This window comes from Paralichthys olivaceus, chromosome 1 (assembly GCF_024713975.1).
Source record: "Paralichthys olivaceus isolate ysfri-2021 chromosome 1, ASM2471397v2, whole genome shotgun sequence".
NCBI classification, from domain to species: domain Eukaryota; kingdom Metazoa; phylum Chordata; class Actinopteri; order Pleuronectiformes; family Paralichthyidae; genus Paralichthys; species Paralichthys olivaceus.
In genome coordinates, this window is record NC_091093.1 from 3,105,701 (window position 1) to 3,123,145 (window position 17,445).

At 39.8% G+C, this 17,445-nt stretch overlaps 1 protein-coding gene across 4 annotated transcripts in view; it reads right to left on the reverse strand.

Annotated features, from left to right (window-relative positions):
* Positions 1–17,445, reverse strand: part of arnt2 (aryl-hydrocarbon receptor nuclear translocator 2) — a 59,167-nt gene that overhangs the window by 11,331 nt on the left and 30,391 nt on the right. For all 4 annotated transcript variants that reach the window (XM_020080086.2, XM_069526925.1, XM_020080080.2 and 1 more), the window contains 9 exons: positions 17,000–17,085; positions 14,597–14,673; positions 11,365–11,499; positions 10,066–10,140; positions 8,402–8,553; positions 1,399–1,474; positions 638–761; positions 380–482; positions 129–267 (listed from right to left, as the gene is read on the reverse strand). In XM_020080086.2, the coding sequence (XP_019935645.1) occupies positions 129–267; positions 380–482; positions 638–761; positions 1,399–1,474; positions 8,402–8,553; positions 10,066–10,140; positions 11,365–11,499; positions 14,597–14,673; positions 17,000–17,085 (967 nt within the window). The remainder of the gene's footprint in view (positions 1–128; positions 268–379; positions 483–637; positions 762–1,398; positions 1,475–8,401; positions 8,554–10,065; positions 10,141–11,364; positions 11,500–14,596; positions 14,674–16,999; positions 17,086–17,445) is intronic.

Genomic DNA, 17,445 nt, shown 5'->3' on the forward strand with positions numbered 1-17,445 from the left:
CACAAGGAGCAGAGAAAATGAGTTTGGCAACCACGGCAACTGTGACGATTGTTAACTTTACTCCTGATAGAACGCTTTCACTTCAGCAACAGACTCTCTGTGTGCAAGTACTTGCGTGTGTGCGTTACCTGTCCGGAGAAGGGGGGTCGGTTGCCTGACCATGCAACCTGGCCTGGATTGAGCTGCCTGGAAATCTGAGCTAGATTCTGATTGGATGAGCCTGATGGCTGGATGTCATTCACACCAGGGACATGGATCACAGATGAACTGTGTGCACAGAAACATACACAAACCAAAAAAATCTTGTGAATTATGAATCATCAGGCTACACTTTTCTCCAGAGAGACATGCTGCCATCACATTGATATGTGGCCTGTACCTGAAGCTTTTGCCGGAGTGTCCCTGCTGGAAGGGAGAGCTCTGGGAGTAGAGCTGCTGTCCTCCAGCTGTGGAGGAGGGAACCATCATTTTCTTATCTCCCGCTGTACACACACATACACACAAACCCTCATCAGCATGATAGAAATAACAGGGAAGAGCTCACTTGTGATTGAAAGAAGTGCAATGCAAAAAAAGCAACCATCAGGGCATGCGTATGAGGCTGATGTTGGTGTATTTCTGTGTGTGTAAGTCGTACAGCCAGAGATGCCGGTGTACATCTCAGCAAAGCGTGGGTCCCTCTCCTGGGAGAACAGAGCCTCTGTCTTGTCAATGTTCTTCCCTGCCTCATGGACTCCACTGCTGACGCTGGCCACAGGCACCTGAGGGAGGAAGCACATGTCGGGGCGAGGTCGGGGTGGAATAGACAAAGGTGTGACAGATGTTTGGGATCATTTGTTTTAGGTCATAAAAAATAACAGACAAACACACAAGTGAAAACACATTCCATCCACTTTTCTAAGCTAATTGGAAGCTTTTTAGCCAAGTGGGCAAGGAAGAGGAAAAAGAAAAAAGAGGATAATCAAAAAGATTGTTTTCTGGTCTGCTCTGCTTTGCCAACCCCTAATGAAGCTCTGATTAGAGTACAATTACATTTTTTTCCTACAGCCTGGGAAGTGAAAAAGTAGCCAGTTATGGAGTCCTACTGTTACACACCTGATACACACTGTGGTAAGAAACCCTCTCTTCTATTATATCTGTGTTAACAAAATAATTTGCTCAAATCACATTAAAGAGAAAAAAAGTGATTGTTATTAATTTCTTTACATGCACTGCTACTATAGATAAATGGATGGTGCATGGCAAATTCAACAACAATGCTTTTCATGAAGATAAGGCACACAAAATGGAGATTATTTATTTATTCTATCCAGTCCTCAACTGATATTCATTACAATTCGAAGGCATCTTCCTAACCTGCTATTTGCAAGGTGAAGCAGTTCCTAAGTGAATTGTTACCTGGGAGAGATCGTAGGCAGTCAGTCCATCTCTCTGGTGAACCTCCAGCTCTGCCTGCTGCTGCTGCTGTAGCTGCCTGCAAAACAAGACACACCAGTTACACCATCAGCACCTCCGTCTACAAACTGACATCTACTGTGCACCACTGAATTAAAGCTACCTTTATTTTAAATTTTAATTGATAACTAACATTATGAATGCACATTAAAGAATGTTCTGTAGCATTTAACAGTTTAACTTCAGATGAGGACATACACAAATATGTAAATAAATGTGTTAAAAGTCGGCCGACTGTGACAAAGTCCTCCACTGCACAATAAGACACCACCAAGGAGTGAAGATGCTGGAATTATGGTCACTATCTTCCTTCAGAAGTGTTTTTGCAGAATGATATGATGTCACAGTGAAGTTGACTTTTGATATTTTGGATATAACATTTAATTTCATTATTTTATCCTATCAGACATTTGTGTGAAATGTTGTAGACCCTACTTTACAACTTTTTAACACAGGATTGTAAAATCCCTGCTCATACATACTGTTAACCATGGTTATACATCATCTTGCATTATATATATATATCACCTGTCCAGGTGCTGTCTTGGAACTTCTCATGATCAGCAGATATATTTAAAAATAGAGGGTTTAAGTTAATGTTTGACCTCCCTGGATTTATCAGTTCAAGATAAAACATAAAATGTTCCTGTAGATACGAAAATCTCCAGAACACTTAGTCAGTGAAGTTATGGTGATATTGTTTTCTATGCTGATTTAATAGTAATATATATTTGAACTAAAACAAAAAAATCATGTTATGATCATATGTGTGTTGATCTGCTTTAGCCTCACAAGATTCAGTTTATATTATTACAAGAGACTTTGATTGACAGCTTTCACACCAAGTCAAACCATCCAAACATAAAAAGGAAAACCTTTAGGTAATCATCACAGTGGTGTCTAAATGGATAAAGCTCTTCTTCTTTACCTCAAGCTGTTTTATCAAATTATTCTCTGGCATTTGACCAAATAGAAATGACAAATTCCGTCCTTTTCATATAAATGTGGCTCAAATGCTAATGCTGCACTTCTATTATTCCCAATGATGGACACAAATCCAGAGACAGGGCATTAGGCTATAGACCGTTTGCACTACAGCATGCTCCACAATTGCATCAGATCTATTTGTAGGTCTATTCTCTTAATTTCCTATTGATTTTTGTCCGAGTTGTGAGAATAATAGCCAGCCACTCAGCCACATCCTCCCATATCTCCTAGGTTATCTGAAGACATTCCCAGACCAGATGGGATGTGTAATCCCTCGAGCGTCTATGGGTCTGTTTTGTACAACTGGGAGGCTCCTGTCCTCCCAGTTGTACAAAACAGTTTGGCATGAATCATCTCCACAGGGAGGCATGCAGGAGGCATTCAAATCTTCTCTGGATGACTGAGCTTTTCTTCCTGTCATCCTCAGATCAAATGAACTGGGTTTAACTCAATGTTGCTCGACCATGTCTTAAGGCAAAAGGGCTTTTACCCATTCTGATCAGCAACACTCTAAAGTGCAGCATTTACAAATAAGGGTGATGTGCTAAAAATACGATTTATTCTGTGATAAAAATGCAATCCATGCTGGTGAGTGATCTGCAGAACCCGGTAAAACAGTGACTGCCCCAAAGGGACGTTACAAGAAGCAAAGCGAACGCGCCCATAATGAGGCAGTGCAACAGTATATCTGAGCGCTGACAAACAGTCTGGAGCAGTAGCAGAGCAAATGTGCACTTGAGCAGGTACTATTTGAAAGAATGCAAAAAGGAAAGCATTACAAAATCTTAACGTGAAATGAATAAATAATGCTCTCGAAATAAAGAACACGCTCTTGATTAAAGATAGGAAAGAAACTTTATAATTGCTATGTACAGTGGATGTTCTTGTCTGATTGCCGGTTTAAAAAGGGCCCACACTCCCTGCGGAGAAAACTAATTTCTGCAGATTGTATGATCTCATTCTTTCAGCCACTATAGGTATCGGTTAAAAGGCAGATCAACTGGCAGCTCAACTTCGCCTTCATGCTCCTGTCGTGCTTTATCATACAATCCCAGTGCAGTGCTTGCATTACTGCCAACATTGTACTGATCCAGCTGTCAATCTCCGACCCATGTGTTGGTGCTATACTTAGAATAGAGGCATATGTAAACCCTGAAAACTCATAAGATAAAAAAAGCAACAGACTGGAGGAAATACCCCGATGGTTTGATAGCTTTGGATTATGAAGTCTACATGACTGGGTGAAGATCTCTTACTGCTGATTTTTGATTTAATATTTATAACACAGTTTGCTTAGTTGAAAATGACAACAAAGGAAAAAAAGAAAAAAGCAAACCAACTGCATTTACACTTGTTAAATTTGGTCACAATGAATCGGATCACTATCTCTTCTCAAGTATACAATGACGAGTTTGTAAGATGACTCAAAGTCCATCTTTGAAGTGATAAATGTGATATATGATAAACTATAGATTACTGATCAGCTCTTTTTTACGCTCATACATTTTTGGCCTTGATAAAACCACATTTGTACAAATCAAGGCAAAAATCAAATAGTATTAGTCAAATTTCCAGATCTTATGAAATAAGGCAGATTTTACCTGAAGAGCATCATTTGTAATGCTGTATGTTCATATTTGATTAGATGCCATGTCTCAATTTTAACATATAGTAAGTCAGCATCACCTGACTGTGTAGAAAATATTCCGAAAAAATTGTAAAAATCGATGAAAAAGAAAAATTGCACTTCTCTTGTCAACCATGAGAGAGTCTAAGTTTATTAATCAAAAAAAGCAATGTTAACTATAATGGCAGAGATGTAGCTCTGTGGGAACATGCTCATCCTATATTGATTTTCACTTCTTCGCACATACATTGATGTGATCTGACAAAAGCAGTGAGGGCTTAGGGGCATGCTGCCACAGCAGGATATTACAAGTTCAACTCACTCACTCTCCACTGCCTCCTCACATTCGGCTTATCCAGGGGAAATAAGCTGTAAATCAGCCTCTGCAGAGATTTACTTTACAGTTTGCCTGAGCAGACCAGATGTAAGGTCTGAAAAATGTAGGACAATGCACAACAAGAGATTAAAACTGTATCTATTTCAGCTGATGGGAATAAACTATTCATGACACAAATTGCCAATTATGTTGTAATTTCTCTGCCACATCCATAGATCTACTTTGTTCTTGAGATCACATAAACATAAATTCCATATCTTGCAGATAATTTATAATGCACATCATATTTGGCAATAATTAAATGATTCCTCGAACAAATTCATACCCCATCACTAATATCATTACATCCTTGGCAAAAACCTTTCACTATTTATTGCATTTCACTATTCATTGAGTGCTGTATCCACTGAGCTCATGGAATTAAATTAGCCCTTCTCTTTCACGTCATCGTCTCCCTGGCCAGTATCAAACTGAAATACAACTCTGAGCAGCAAAAAGTTCATCAGTGGCATGGACATTGTTTGTGAACACTTTCTCAGCAATTGTGTCCCATCTAGCTGCTGTCCCACAGCGAAGCAGACTGCATAGAACCAGAGGACGCCCATGCCACTGATATGAGCGCAAACATGCACCACCTGAGCACACACAGATGTTCACTGTGCACACTGAGCTACTCAAAAGATGGCTCATCAATGTGCATGTTCAACAGTGTAAGGAAATGACCTACTCGGCTACCACTAACACACAACATACATCGCATAACGTGCACACACATGCACACACATGCACACGCATGCAAAGAGGAGACGCACAAGTATTAATCATGCCGTGCGGACCTGGAGAAAGCCATCTGCTTCTCAACTCCGTAGTTTTCCAATAAATGAGATTCTTTTTTTTTTTTTTTTTTTACAGCAACCTCATAAATCTAACACATATACCGTTAAAAGTGTGTCTGCCATCGCAGCCTCAGGGATCTGTTGGCAGAGATTCATGGCAGTGATAACACACACGCACACACACATACGTGCACACACACACGCACACACACGACTGAAAGCTATTAGCTGTATGTTTACACTGGTAATTGGTTGAGCTCACGGCAGTCCTTCCCCGACGATGACAGCAGAGAGCGCATACAGGAGGAACAGGACACAAATAGCTGCACATGGTGCCAAACACAGTGGGCTATTTTCTGTGAAGCACAAAGGTTATTTGCTGCACTGTACCAGTATCAGATCTTAGAGACTGGTCATGCACCCTGGTGGAAGGAGAGGCAAATTCTATGTGGTCTGCTGCCCGCAGGTCGGATGCTCAGTGCTCTTTGGTTCCACCATATTTCAGTTATTCTATGAAGTGAAATCGCACATACGCACATAGAAACCTCCCCACAAACAGTTGACATATGATCATGCGGACACATTTTTCATCTTGACTGGCAATAATGACAGCTAGACAGGACAAATGAATGATTCTTATCAGTTTCGTAATCTACAACAGTTAGTAGGTAGTCTATACTGATGGCCTTTCCTTCACCCTGTCAGTGAGTGTCTTTACAGCCGCCTGAAGGCAGAAGGTATCTGTTCCATCTGTCTCTCACAGGAGTAATGTTGTCTCTGTAGGACCAACACGACATACAGCACATCTGCTGGTTACATTTTATGCAACCAGCAACCAGATTTCTGCAAAAGAGACATACAACCCCTACAAGTGCGTCCAAAGAAACCTGCTTTGATAAATTGTTCCACAGTTTCTACTACAAATCAATATGCAACACCCTAAATGGAAAACAGGTAAATCTAATTATTTTATTTTGTCTGACTAGAACCGCTGCAACAGTGCCTCGTCTACAGTTTTGGCGTGTACATCTGTTGATTTATATTTACATAAGTTATATTGTGATCATATAAACAACATTAAAAACGGACATATTCCACTGTTGTATCAATGTTTGGTCCATATCAGAATGTTTTAACAAATCGTTTTAACAATTAAAAAACTGTATATTATTACAGCACAAAGTGGAGGCCGTGTGCAGTATAAAGTGATAACAGAAAGCCCATTCATGATATTTTTGATAATTCATATTAACATTATGTCTATAATTTAAAAGATGAGGCAGAATTTCTTCAGTGCTCTCTCTCTCTGTCTCTTGATACAACTCTTGGATGATCACTATTGTCACTGATGACCAATCGCAGTGGGTGGACACCAGACACAGTGGCAGTGTGGACACATGTGTGTGTATGTGTGTGTTGCAGTGGTTCAGAGCATGTGCAGAGCAGGCAGAGTGAGGCATGTATACAGTGGAAAATGCCAAGACAAGATTTTTTTATCCCAAGATGATGTATTCAATTAGTTTCTTTTTTTGAGCCATCAGGTTCAGTTTTACAATGTACAAACATGTTTTATGGATGTTTGGTATTTTTGCTTGACTAATGACAACTGATTCTCTGAAACCATACACGACTAATAATAAATCAACTATCTTATAATCTTACCACTACTTTCTACATCTTCTCTGAAAGTAAATATTATATTTTGTCAATATTACTAACCTCTAGCTAACTTCCCTGTAATATTCAGGGATTTATCTTGTGTTGTTGATGCAGCCTAACTGCTGCCTTGTGTTTACATGTGTATTTCAGAGCTGAGCTGTTGAGCCTCAGCACCAACATCCAACAAGGTACAAGAGGCAGGTGAGTTTACTGAGACTGAGTCTCTGCATCTTTCACTTCATCATCAACAAAGACTTTTTTGGATATCATCCTTATATCATCCCATGTTTCTTTTCAAAGATCGTGAAAGATACAGCATTATTCCTGCTGGCTCAGGCAGCAGAGTTCATACAGAGAACAGAGCGAGGTGAGAAAAGTGACATGTCAGGTAGAATCACAGCAGCCATATTTCCTACCCAAGGATATCAGGTTAACTCAAGATATATCTGTTCTGAGTGACATCTTAAAACAACATGTGTGTAGAATTACACAGGATGTTATGAACAAATGCTACTACTCATGACAACTGGTGCTGTTCACCTCATGCCATCCCTTTGTCTTTTAACAAATGCAACTGCAGGCCTCATGACAACACATGGTTACAGCAAGGAATGCTGACCAAGTTAATTCCTTCCATTTAGTTCAGTTCATAACTTGAGGAGGTATGACGTTTTTCAACTTATTGTACTGCATGGTTTTTACAAAATCAAAATACTGTTTCTCAAAGAAAAGTCTTGAGTTCATATTAATGACCCAAGAAAAGCAATAAACTCATTAAATCATCTGAGCAAAGTCTTTTAAAAGTTCAATCAAAACAAACTGATGTTACCTTCTTAAGAGTAATGTTTCCTTATCTCAGCCACTGCTGCCCCTTCATTTGGTTTTATCAATTCATCTCAGTGATGTTTATTGAAAATGATATGATAAAATGTAGCTCTGGGTTTTATCTTCTATCTGTGCAGTTTTCTACACAGTGTGTGTGTGGTGTAGTGATATTTGATTTTTTTCCTTTGTGCCATTAAAAAAATCTAGGCACAGTGATCACTGTCCTCAGAGGGCAGCTGGTTGCTCTTTAGTTTATCGGTCTTCAAGGAGATAGTCTAAATCAGTTTCAGCCGTTTACATGGTTACATTTGGTTATTAAACAGGAGTCTGTGCTTTTCTGTCATGCTCTCATTAGAAATACAGATAAAAAAAACGTGGCATTTCTGTTAACTTTTATTCTCTTTAATCTGGACAGTGGTTAAAAATATTTCAACAAGTCACTGAATACATGTCTTCATTTCTGAACAGACATATGTTGGTGAAAACTATTCCAGGTCTGTTTTTCCTGGTTTGTTCTTCGGTTCAGTGAAGGGAGACCTTGATGTGGTAGCATATGTTGCTACTTAAGACAAAAGCTAGAACGCTCTGTTCCTTTGGCTGCCACAAGGTCAATTTTACAATTGTGTGTGTGTGTGTGTGTGTGTGTGTGTGTGTGCGTGCGTGCAAGAAACCTACTTGACGTTGGTGTTGGTGCAGATGATGTACTCTATCTCGTCAGAGTATGGGTTCTGGAAGGTGAAACTGCTTGTTCGGATCAACATCCACTCTCTGTTCTTCATTCGGAAACGATACATCACTGACAGAACTTGTCCCTTCAACTTCACCACCTGCAGAGGAAGGAAATCACCGGTCATCACTGTATCTGTCGTGTCTTAATTCTCCAGCTGGGTCCAGATGTGAAAACAGAAGCAGAGACTGAAACTACTGTCACAACATACAGTTTTGTTTATTTTTCATCTAAATAAATTTGGAAAAAGAGCAGATGGGGACACATTTATTTCATTTGACACTTTAAGAGTGTACAGAGCAGCTGTGTGAAGGCCCGTATTAATAAAACTGCTTCTAAGTTTTGAACTGTGCAGTTACATAGTCATGGTTTGTGCTGTGTTATTTACTGCGTGACAGGCTGCTGGTAGTAAATACTGCGATCTTCCCCCTCTCAGCCAATCACTCTACTGACTGTCAGTCCAAGAAATGACAGCACTGCACATCATCCCCATGTGAAATTGAACTTAAACGACTTTGAAATGAGCTGCTGAGGAAGGCCAGAGCAGCCGATCACAGATATGGACAACTTTTCCACCCATGAGGGGGGAAGGGACGAAAGGAAAATTCAGTAGAGGCCGACTCAGATACTGGCGTCTCTTTGACTGCAGAACAGAAAACCAGCTAGAAACACACCAGATGACCAGATGAAAAGAAAACCAGCGAACTGAACCTGATGAAATAATCGAACTACCCATATCAAACAAAGCAGCTATCCAGATCTAATCAGCCAGAAACTTCGAAATCTCCCACCCCACACCACGAGGTTAGGGATGACTGTATAATTAAAACTGTTGTATGTGTACATGTTATACATTTTCTCTGTATCGGTCACAGTATCCACATTCCTTCTCCGAGCAGAGCTGCTTCAAGTACTGTGCGTGAATGAAATAAACATACAGTTATCTCTTTGAGTTGAGACAGGTCCTGAATAACTTCTGATTAGTGTTGGTGTTTATTGCTAAAGTGCAAAGTGAGCACAGGTCAGCAGGAGTGCGGAGGGAGGACAAGGCAACCTGTGCATCTATCCTTATTCTGAAGTAGCAGTGGTGATTATTTTTGCAGCGGCAGTGGAAATCCTGCAGTGAATTAGTGGGCCATCTGAAGAGTATAGGTTTAAGATCTGATTTTTTATGGCTCTAAATCAGGAGCACCCAGCAACATGATGACAAAGAAAGGAAAGAGGACAAGTTGTTTACGTCCGCCCTATATGACTGTAGAGACTCAATGAACCCTTACTGAGTGTGGGTTTCTGCATGTGAGTGTGTGAGTGAGCTGGATGAGAGGCAGAGGTTTCCACTGTGCATGCAGGAAAACATTCCAGGTGGTGTTGACATTTCCTCGATCAAGCTCCTGAGAGTGACTGGATCCATCTCTATCCATCACCAGTGTCTACTCACATCGTAGAACTAGAACAAGCTTTAAACTTTGTTGTTAAAAGGGATCTAACACTCTACTCGTCTAAAGCCTACCTTTCTTTAGTCTTTCTGTAACTTGGTTTTAAACTTTCCCAGGTAATTTTACAGCAAATAAATGAGCATTGGCTTTGTTAACTTTCTTATTTTCTGTCTTACCTGTTGGAAACTTTCTCTCAGGTGACTCTGATCCTCAGGATGACAGAACTCCAGAATATCTTTTCCTAACAGATCCTACAGAACAAGATAACATTCAGTTAATGGGATGTCCATGGAATAATCAAATTAATACTCAAACAAAAATACACATTGTATCCTATGTACAGTGCAGTGTCCCTACATGTGTCCCATGCTGATGTTTTCTTTAATACAGCAGATAAATGGGTTTGTTACATTTGGTACATTTAGAAAAAAATAACTTTTGAATCAAGACACAACTGGAGACACAAACTAATGTTGCTGAAAGAGGAAGCTGCAACGTTTCGAATGTCACTTTGTGATAAATTAAACACAAAATACTGACTACCAGCTCTTACTTTTTTTTGTGTCCGTTTCTGAAATAAAATGAGTCATTCATCAAGCTATTAAATGCAAGTTAAAGGAGGTGAGAAAGTGATTAAGCGCTGACTGCAAAACTTTATTTCTAAAGGTGAGAGCAAATTGCAGGTGTTATGATGTTACATTTAATAAGATAAAATGATAAATGGATGCAAGTACAGTTGAAGCATCTCCTCCAAACTTTCGGTGAATGATAATGTAAATGAAAATGGGACAGATTTTGATGCAGTGACTTCTTCTTTCTTGTTGAGTCATTGTGAGCAGCTACAGGGCTGTGTTTAACATAAAGGACCAGTGTAGGCTGTCACCTTCTTCCCACTGTCCACACAGTAATATTTACTGATAGCACAAATATATTTCTGTGTTTTCAATTGTTTGTAAAGACAAATTTAAAACCACAATGTCGACTCAGGGGCAAATATCAGTTTTTAAACTCAAGAGCAACAAAGTGACATTTATTATAATAATTATCACTATCGACTGATTTGAATTTCTTTATCTTGATATAACTTTTGGCCATATCGCCCAGCCCTAAGATGAAGAGTGAGCCGCAGCGTATGGTTGAAATGATCAAGACAACAAACATGGATGATGCGTTGGGTTTGCATCAACAGCAAATACAACTGGGAGCAAATCAGAAATCATAGGAGCTTCTTAACAATTACTATCAAATATCCTGTATATAACATGTAACATTCACTAATATAAGCCTGTTTAAAATGAGAACCTGGTTCGCGCTGCAGCTGAAGTAAAAATTTAAAGAATACCTCTTAAAGATTAATGTTGGTAACTCGCTTTGCATTTTAATGTGCTTCAAGGACAAAGTGAATTTTCCTTGCATGAAACTTAAGAAGGGAAGGAAACCCTTCCATCTCCATTAAGAATTTCTTCTTCATTCACCTGAGGCTGATAACCAATGACGTTGATACAGCGCGGGTCAACGAAAGTGATGACGCCATCTGAGTTGTGACGGGACAGGAACTCTGTGGGCACCGACAGGCCGTTCATATCCATGGAGACCGGAGAGCTGGTCACCTGAGGGAGGCACACACATGTTTAAGATGCAGCATTCTATCATAGAGAAAATGGAATACTGTACCTCACTACTAACCACACTCAGTCCATGACTCTATGACAAAACTGTTCCCTGTGTTTGTGTGTAACAGTGGCACACTAACTACTCAATGAAACTTACTGTGGCCTTCTGAACAAAATATGTGTGTATATTAATAGTGGAAAACACATCCCCTTAATTGTACATTTGAAAACAAAAAGGCTAAATTAGGAAATCAATGCATCATGAATTCACAGATTGAGTACGTTATAGCGCATAAAAGTACGTTAAAAACAATAGTCTGGCTGAAATGTTTAGAGTCACAAACACTGGTGGGCTCGAATTCATGTCAGTGACTACTGAGAACAAAAGTAACATGTTTTAATGGCAAATATACAGTGTATATATATATATATATATATATATAACTGTATATATATTCATAGAGAACTTGTGTTCAGATGCTCAGTTTTGTCAAACTGTGGCTACATCCACCAGTGAACCCAGCTATCTCCCTCCTGAACCTCTGTGGCTCTGATGGGAGCAGCCAGATAAGAAGTGTCTGATGCTGGAGGAGCTGTTTACCAAATGTCCATGGTTCCTTCCCCGAAATACCATGTGTACCTGTCCAAAACCTCTAAATAACGTACTGTGTTTTTCACATCTTAAACCAGCAGCATGTGAGCGTAACACAACCCACAAGAAATGACTGCAGGGAACATGAGCATGGTTCATCTCCAGGTCACAACAGAGCCTCCAACTTTGCTTTTGAACTGAATGAGTTTGACTTTGAATTCTGAGACGTCTGTCAACAAGCTACACATGAGCTCTTCATCAGTGAGGGGAAAGTGAGTAGAGTCATAATAGCAGCATCACTTCAGACGCTCTTGTGTCTGTGTGAATGCTCACAAAACAAGGATCAAGTGGTTGACAGGGCTCCACAAGCTATTCTACTCAATCTGACAGGGAGTTTTCGAAAATGCATTTCCGTAATTCAACAAGACACAGCTGTGAATGAAAATGTGCATTTAATCAATGTAAAAATAATGTATAGCAGTAACTGTTCAAGAAACAAAGGTAACACAATTGTATTGTGTATTGAAATACACCAAGTAAATGTATCAAATGTGGAATTACAGATACATTGATCCATCCACTTTGGGACTATAGTAAAATTCTGCTGTTATCAGAGATGCTGGGCATGGAACTGATAGTTAAGCATTGGTGATCCATTCATTACCACACCAGAAGAAAGAAACTTTTGATCATGGAAAAGCAACAGCCATCAAAAACAGCAAATCAACTCAATTTGAAATTGAAAAAGTGGGAAAAGGTTTTTAACGTTCTGTGATTTTCGTGACAAGAAGTTGGACAATGTCTTCTTAGTTGGAAAATAATAACTCCATAGCATCATGAGACAAAACTATTGAATGGTAAGACTATAATAAGACACCTTTGTGTGTGTGTATTTTATTTTGTCCTTTTGTTTTGCTTGGTAGATAAGATTGTAGTATACTGCATATTGTGTATAATGAGAAACCTAATAATAACAATGTAGACTTTATTTTGTGTCTTTACTTGTACACTAATAGTTACCATACGCTGCTGAATTGTCATGAGTGATTGTTTAAAGGCTGCTTGTTGGCTGAGCATGTTGTTGATGACCTAATTTATCCCAAAATTACATTTCCGTTTGATCATCTCTCACAGTAAATACTGTGTAAAGACTGTTCCTAAGAGCACTGCCTCTTTATGTCAAGATAAAAAAAAAACTTGTCTACAACCTGAACATGATTGGATCCTTCAGATCATATGTGATGGCGGTCTGGCTCCTGTTCTGATAAGATCTTAGCAAGGTGTGAATGACATGAACAGTCTGGACACATTCTTAAGAACAAAGTCCACCCAACATGTAGGAAGGTCCCATAACTCTGCTGCTTCCTGCTCCCGCAACCTGACTGTCAGCAAGGCACAGGCGAGCTCTTTATCAGTGAAAGGAAAGTGAGTAGAGGCCGCACAGCAGCATCACTTCAAACCCTCTCGAGGGAATGCTACAACTTAAAAAAAAGGGTCAAGTGACTAAGAGAGGTGACCAAGCTTCTCTGACTCTGTCTCTTTACACAATAAAACCTCTTTGTTTTTTTCTGACCAAACATTTCCTGGAACCAGAGAAATTAACTCAGAACGTAAACATGGAACTGAACCTTTGTTTTTGCACGTTCCATCACATCGATGACGAACCATGAAGATTAGACAAATTAGACCAATGAAAGATTAGAAACACAATGACGGCAATGAGATACATCTACTCAAATAGAAAGGTTTGATATCCAGGGAATTCACTGGAGACACGTGGGTTAAGCAGAGGCTGAAAACTCCAGATCGTCTGTTCTACAGTCAAGAATCTGTTGAGGGTTAGATGGTAATTTATTTCTGCTTTAGAATAGAACCAAAGTGAAACAATCTGCAAATGAAGTTTAATTTCTCTAGACTTGTTTTGTCATTGCAGCTCATTCTCCCGCCAGCTCCCTCACCACTTCTCCCTCTCTTTCTCTTTCACTTATACTCACAGCTCCTTCATGCACAGTCTCCCTTTTTCAAAGTAGTCTTTTAACATGACTAAACATGTCCAAAACTTATCCTAACACCGATATCAATGACACATTGTGTTTCCTTGTTTTTGTAAACGGAGCTGTACACAAGTTCACCAGGTTCAGGTCTGTGTTTATGACGATGAGACCTGCTAAACTCCACCAGGAACTTTTGAACTCATTTTATTCCCTGTTTCCCTCTGATTTTTTCATTAATTTATGTCTTTTTTTTTTATACAGTTGACAATAAAGACATGATGGGGGATGAGGAGAGGAGGGGGTGGGAAGTGACACACAACAAAGGCACCAGAGTCAGACAGCGGATGTTTGTTTATGATGGTAACAAGAAAAAGAAGGAAATAAGAGAAAATATGTTAAATCCATCTGCTCCTCTGAGCACGCACAGACAGACACACACACACAATGGAAAGTTTTATGCTGGAACAGGTCCTAAAGGTAACAAAAACAAGTACACATAGACACACACCTGCAGTCTTCCGATGGCCACTAGGCAGTACTTCCCAGTCTGACCTGCCTCTGTGTCTTCTTCTGGTATAGTCATACCTGAGACAGAGGGATAGGCAGAGAAAGAGAGAAATGTGAAACAAAGCGAGGCCATTTAACAAACATTCCTCACAAAGCGTGGACACTTATTTTTCCATTTCCTACTTGAACTTTTCAGCAGTGAGAGGTAATCTAGTGGCTGACACAGCCACTGCTCCCTTATAATGATTTATAAATCATGTCTTCAGCATCAAGCCTCCAACAGGTAAAAATGTTTTCTGCCAAAAGACCAGACTCTGCAACAAGTTTTAGAAAATTCCACCTCACAATCTTGCGTCTCTTTTCTACCTCATTATGTAGAGAACTGCTTTTACTTTACTATTACCTTTGTCGTGGATTCACATAGTTACAGGTGTGTGCTTTCTCTTCAGGCCCAAGAACATAAACACATTCATATAGGACGTCTGAGAAGAACCAGAAAGGAGTGTTTTTATTACACCACCATATCACCCCATTAACACCACCCACCGCCCTCAAAGGTACATGTGGTTCCACGGAACCCCTAAGGAGAAGCTTTATTTCCTGAGTTTCACTTTGGCATCTTCATTTCTTGCGATTAACTAAATATTCTGCCAAACTTTTTTAGCCTTCTCAGAGTCCTACATTGACCTTTGGAAACCCCATATTCTACACCTTGTCTGGATCTCAAAGATATCAAGAAAAAAAAAATCCCCAGTCCATCCAAAGGCCACAGGGAGGAGTCTATTAATAGTTATAAAATGTCTGTAATATTTATTTTATTTTGCTGAAATTCCTGACCAGTCATCTATGGCAGTTTACCAGACAGCTGAAAGAGATGAGCCTTCGTCAGACAACGTGGCCCTGTCCTCACTTGTGCACACATTCCTCTCCTCTAACAGTTTTCAGTCTGCAGGCATCTTACTGCTGCTCAATGTGCAACACATCTGTGTCTGCACCACGTCTCTGTTGTCCATCTGTGACTTATAAGTGTTACATGCGTGTGTCTCTCCCGATGAGTCTCCGCCAGCAGCATTTTGTCCAAAATATTCCAGAGGAGTATTTTTAGTGCAAGGAAGCCAAACACGTGTCAGTGATTTCAAAACACATATGGTGAGTGTGTTGTTTTTGTGTTCTCGCTTACAATGTTCCGGCATGACCTTAAAAGTTTTGAGAGGTGATTTCGATGTGTTTTACTTGATGTTGTTCAGCTTCACCACCCAACTACACACCTGGTTCTGAGAAAGCACATTCCAATGTCTGCAAACGCTGCACTCTCTGTGTTTGTGTATACTGAAGTCTGAGAGTTCATCTGAGGCCGTATGCTGATACTGTAACAGCTACTAATAAGACTGAAACACCTTCAGAAATACTTCTATTCTTCTAAAACACATTCTCCTTAAATTCTAATTTTAGATGAATTTATTCTGGACAATAAATCCCAATAAAGACCAATGAGAAGTCCCACACTGGAGTGATGCCATACCATACGATCACCATACGTCGCGTCACATCGGAAAGGTGCGGCAGAAACATGGGTATACATTTCTATAAATATTTGAAAGCAGTTCAAAGACACATTGAATCATTTCAACTCTAGCTTTTAGAGGAGAAAAAACACAAGCATTTGGTAGAGACTATTTTCAGCCACGGATAATACACATTTATTTCTGGGGGTGATGTGGAACTGAGTGAAAATAAACTTCAGTGTGTGTGGGAGTTCATGGTAATGAAGGAACTGATTCCTTTTTTTCAAAGTTGTGCAGGTCTGTGGCAAAGACGAATAAGATACACATAATAGTTTGTAGTGGAATCGGTTCACATTTAGTTCTGACCTTTTGATGCGACTCGTTGACAAACAGCAAAAAATTTATAATATCACCCAACCAACACTTTAAATGTGAGTCTTGAATTTATTAATTTAATTAGTTGAGTGGTGAAGTTAGTTCAGGGTCTGCAAGGAAAGTAATTAGGTGGTGAAGCAGTAGAGAAATGACACATTGGTCCAAGGCTTTAGTTGGCCGAGGGCCCAGCATCTACTGTATGTGTTTGTCTGCAGGTCAGTAAAACAGTTGGACTGGGTGCAGGTGACCTTAAATGAATATTTTTGTGCAAAGTAACAAATGTGTATTTTGGCTGACCACAGCAGCTGTCCAATACATGCTTTTTACAGCCACTTCCAAACCCACTCACACCCACTGGATGGGATACCAGAGCCACACAAGCTGTTGAAGACTTGTGGTTGACCGTTGTCGTGATCCAGAGCCCAGAGCTGCTTTAGGTGAGACCAGGCCACGCTCACTCCAAAGTGAAGTTCGGGTTAAGCAAGGATAGAGACAAGAGCATGGAGCTGTGGATGTGTACAAACCTGCAGGGGGCCAGGCTTTGATGTAGCCAGTGCAATGCACCACAGAGTACTGAGCTTCTCCTTCTTTTGACGGTCCAAGGCCATTCCTGTCCATCACAAATAGACAAAGGAGCATGTTACATATTCAGACACAGCTGTGAAAGACCTTAAGAAACAACAGCACTCTCTGATTCACTTTGTAAACACATCTTTTTCTTTGTCCTGACTAAAGGAGTGTACTTCTCCCCTTAAAGTGGAACATTTCCAAAACAAACTCTGACAATGCTGTTTTGATGTGTACAGAGTGTGACCAGAGGTTTTCTAAAACAATGACCCAAGCCAGGCAAGAAGACGTTTAGGGCTTTTTCCCCTCTAACGATCACTGTGAAAGTTCATTTTAAATGTCAAATACACAACAGAGCTGTTGTTAATAATCCTGGAATTGTGTTCAAATGACATTATAACAT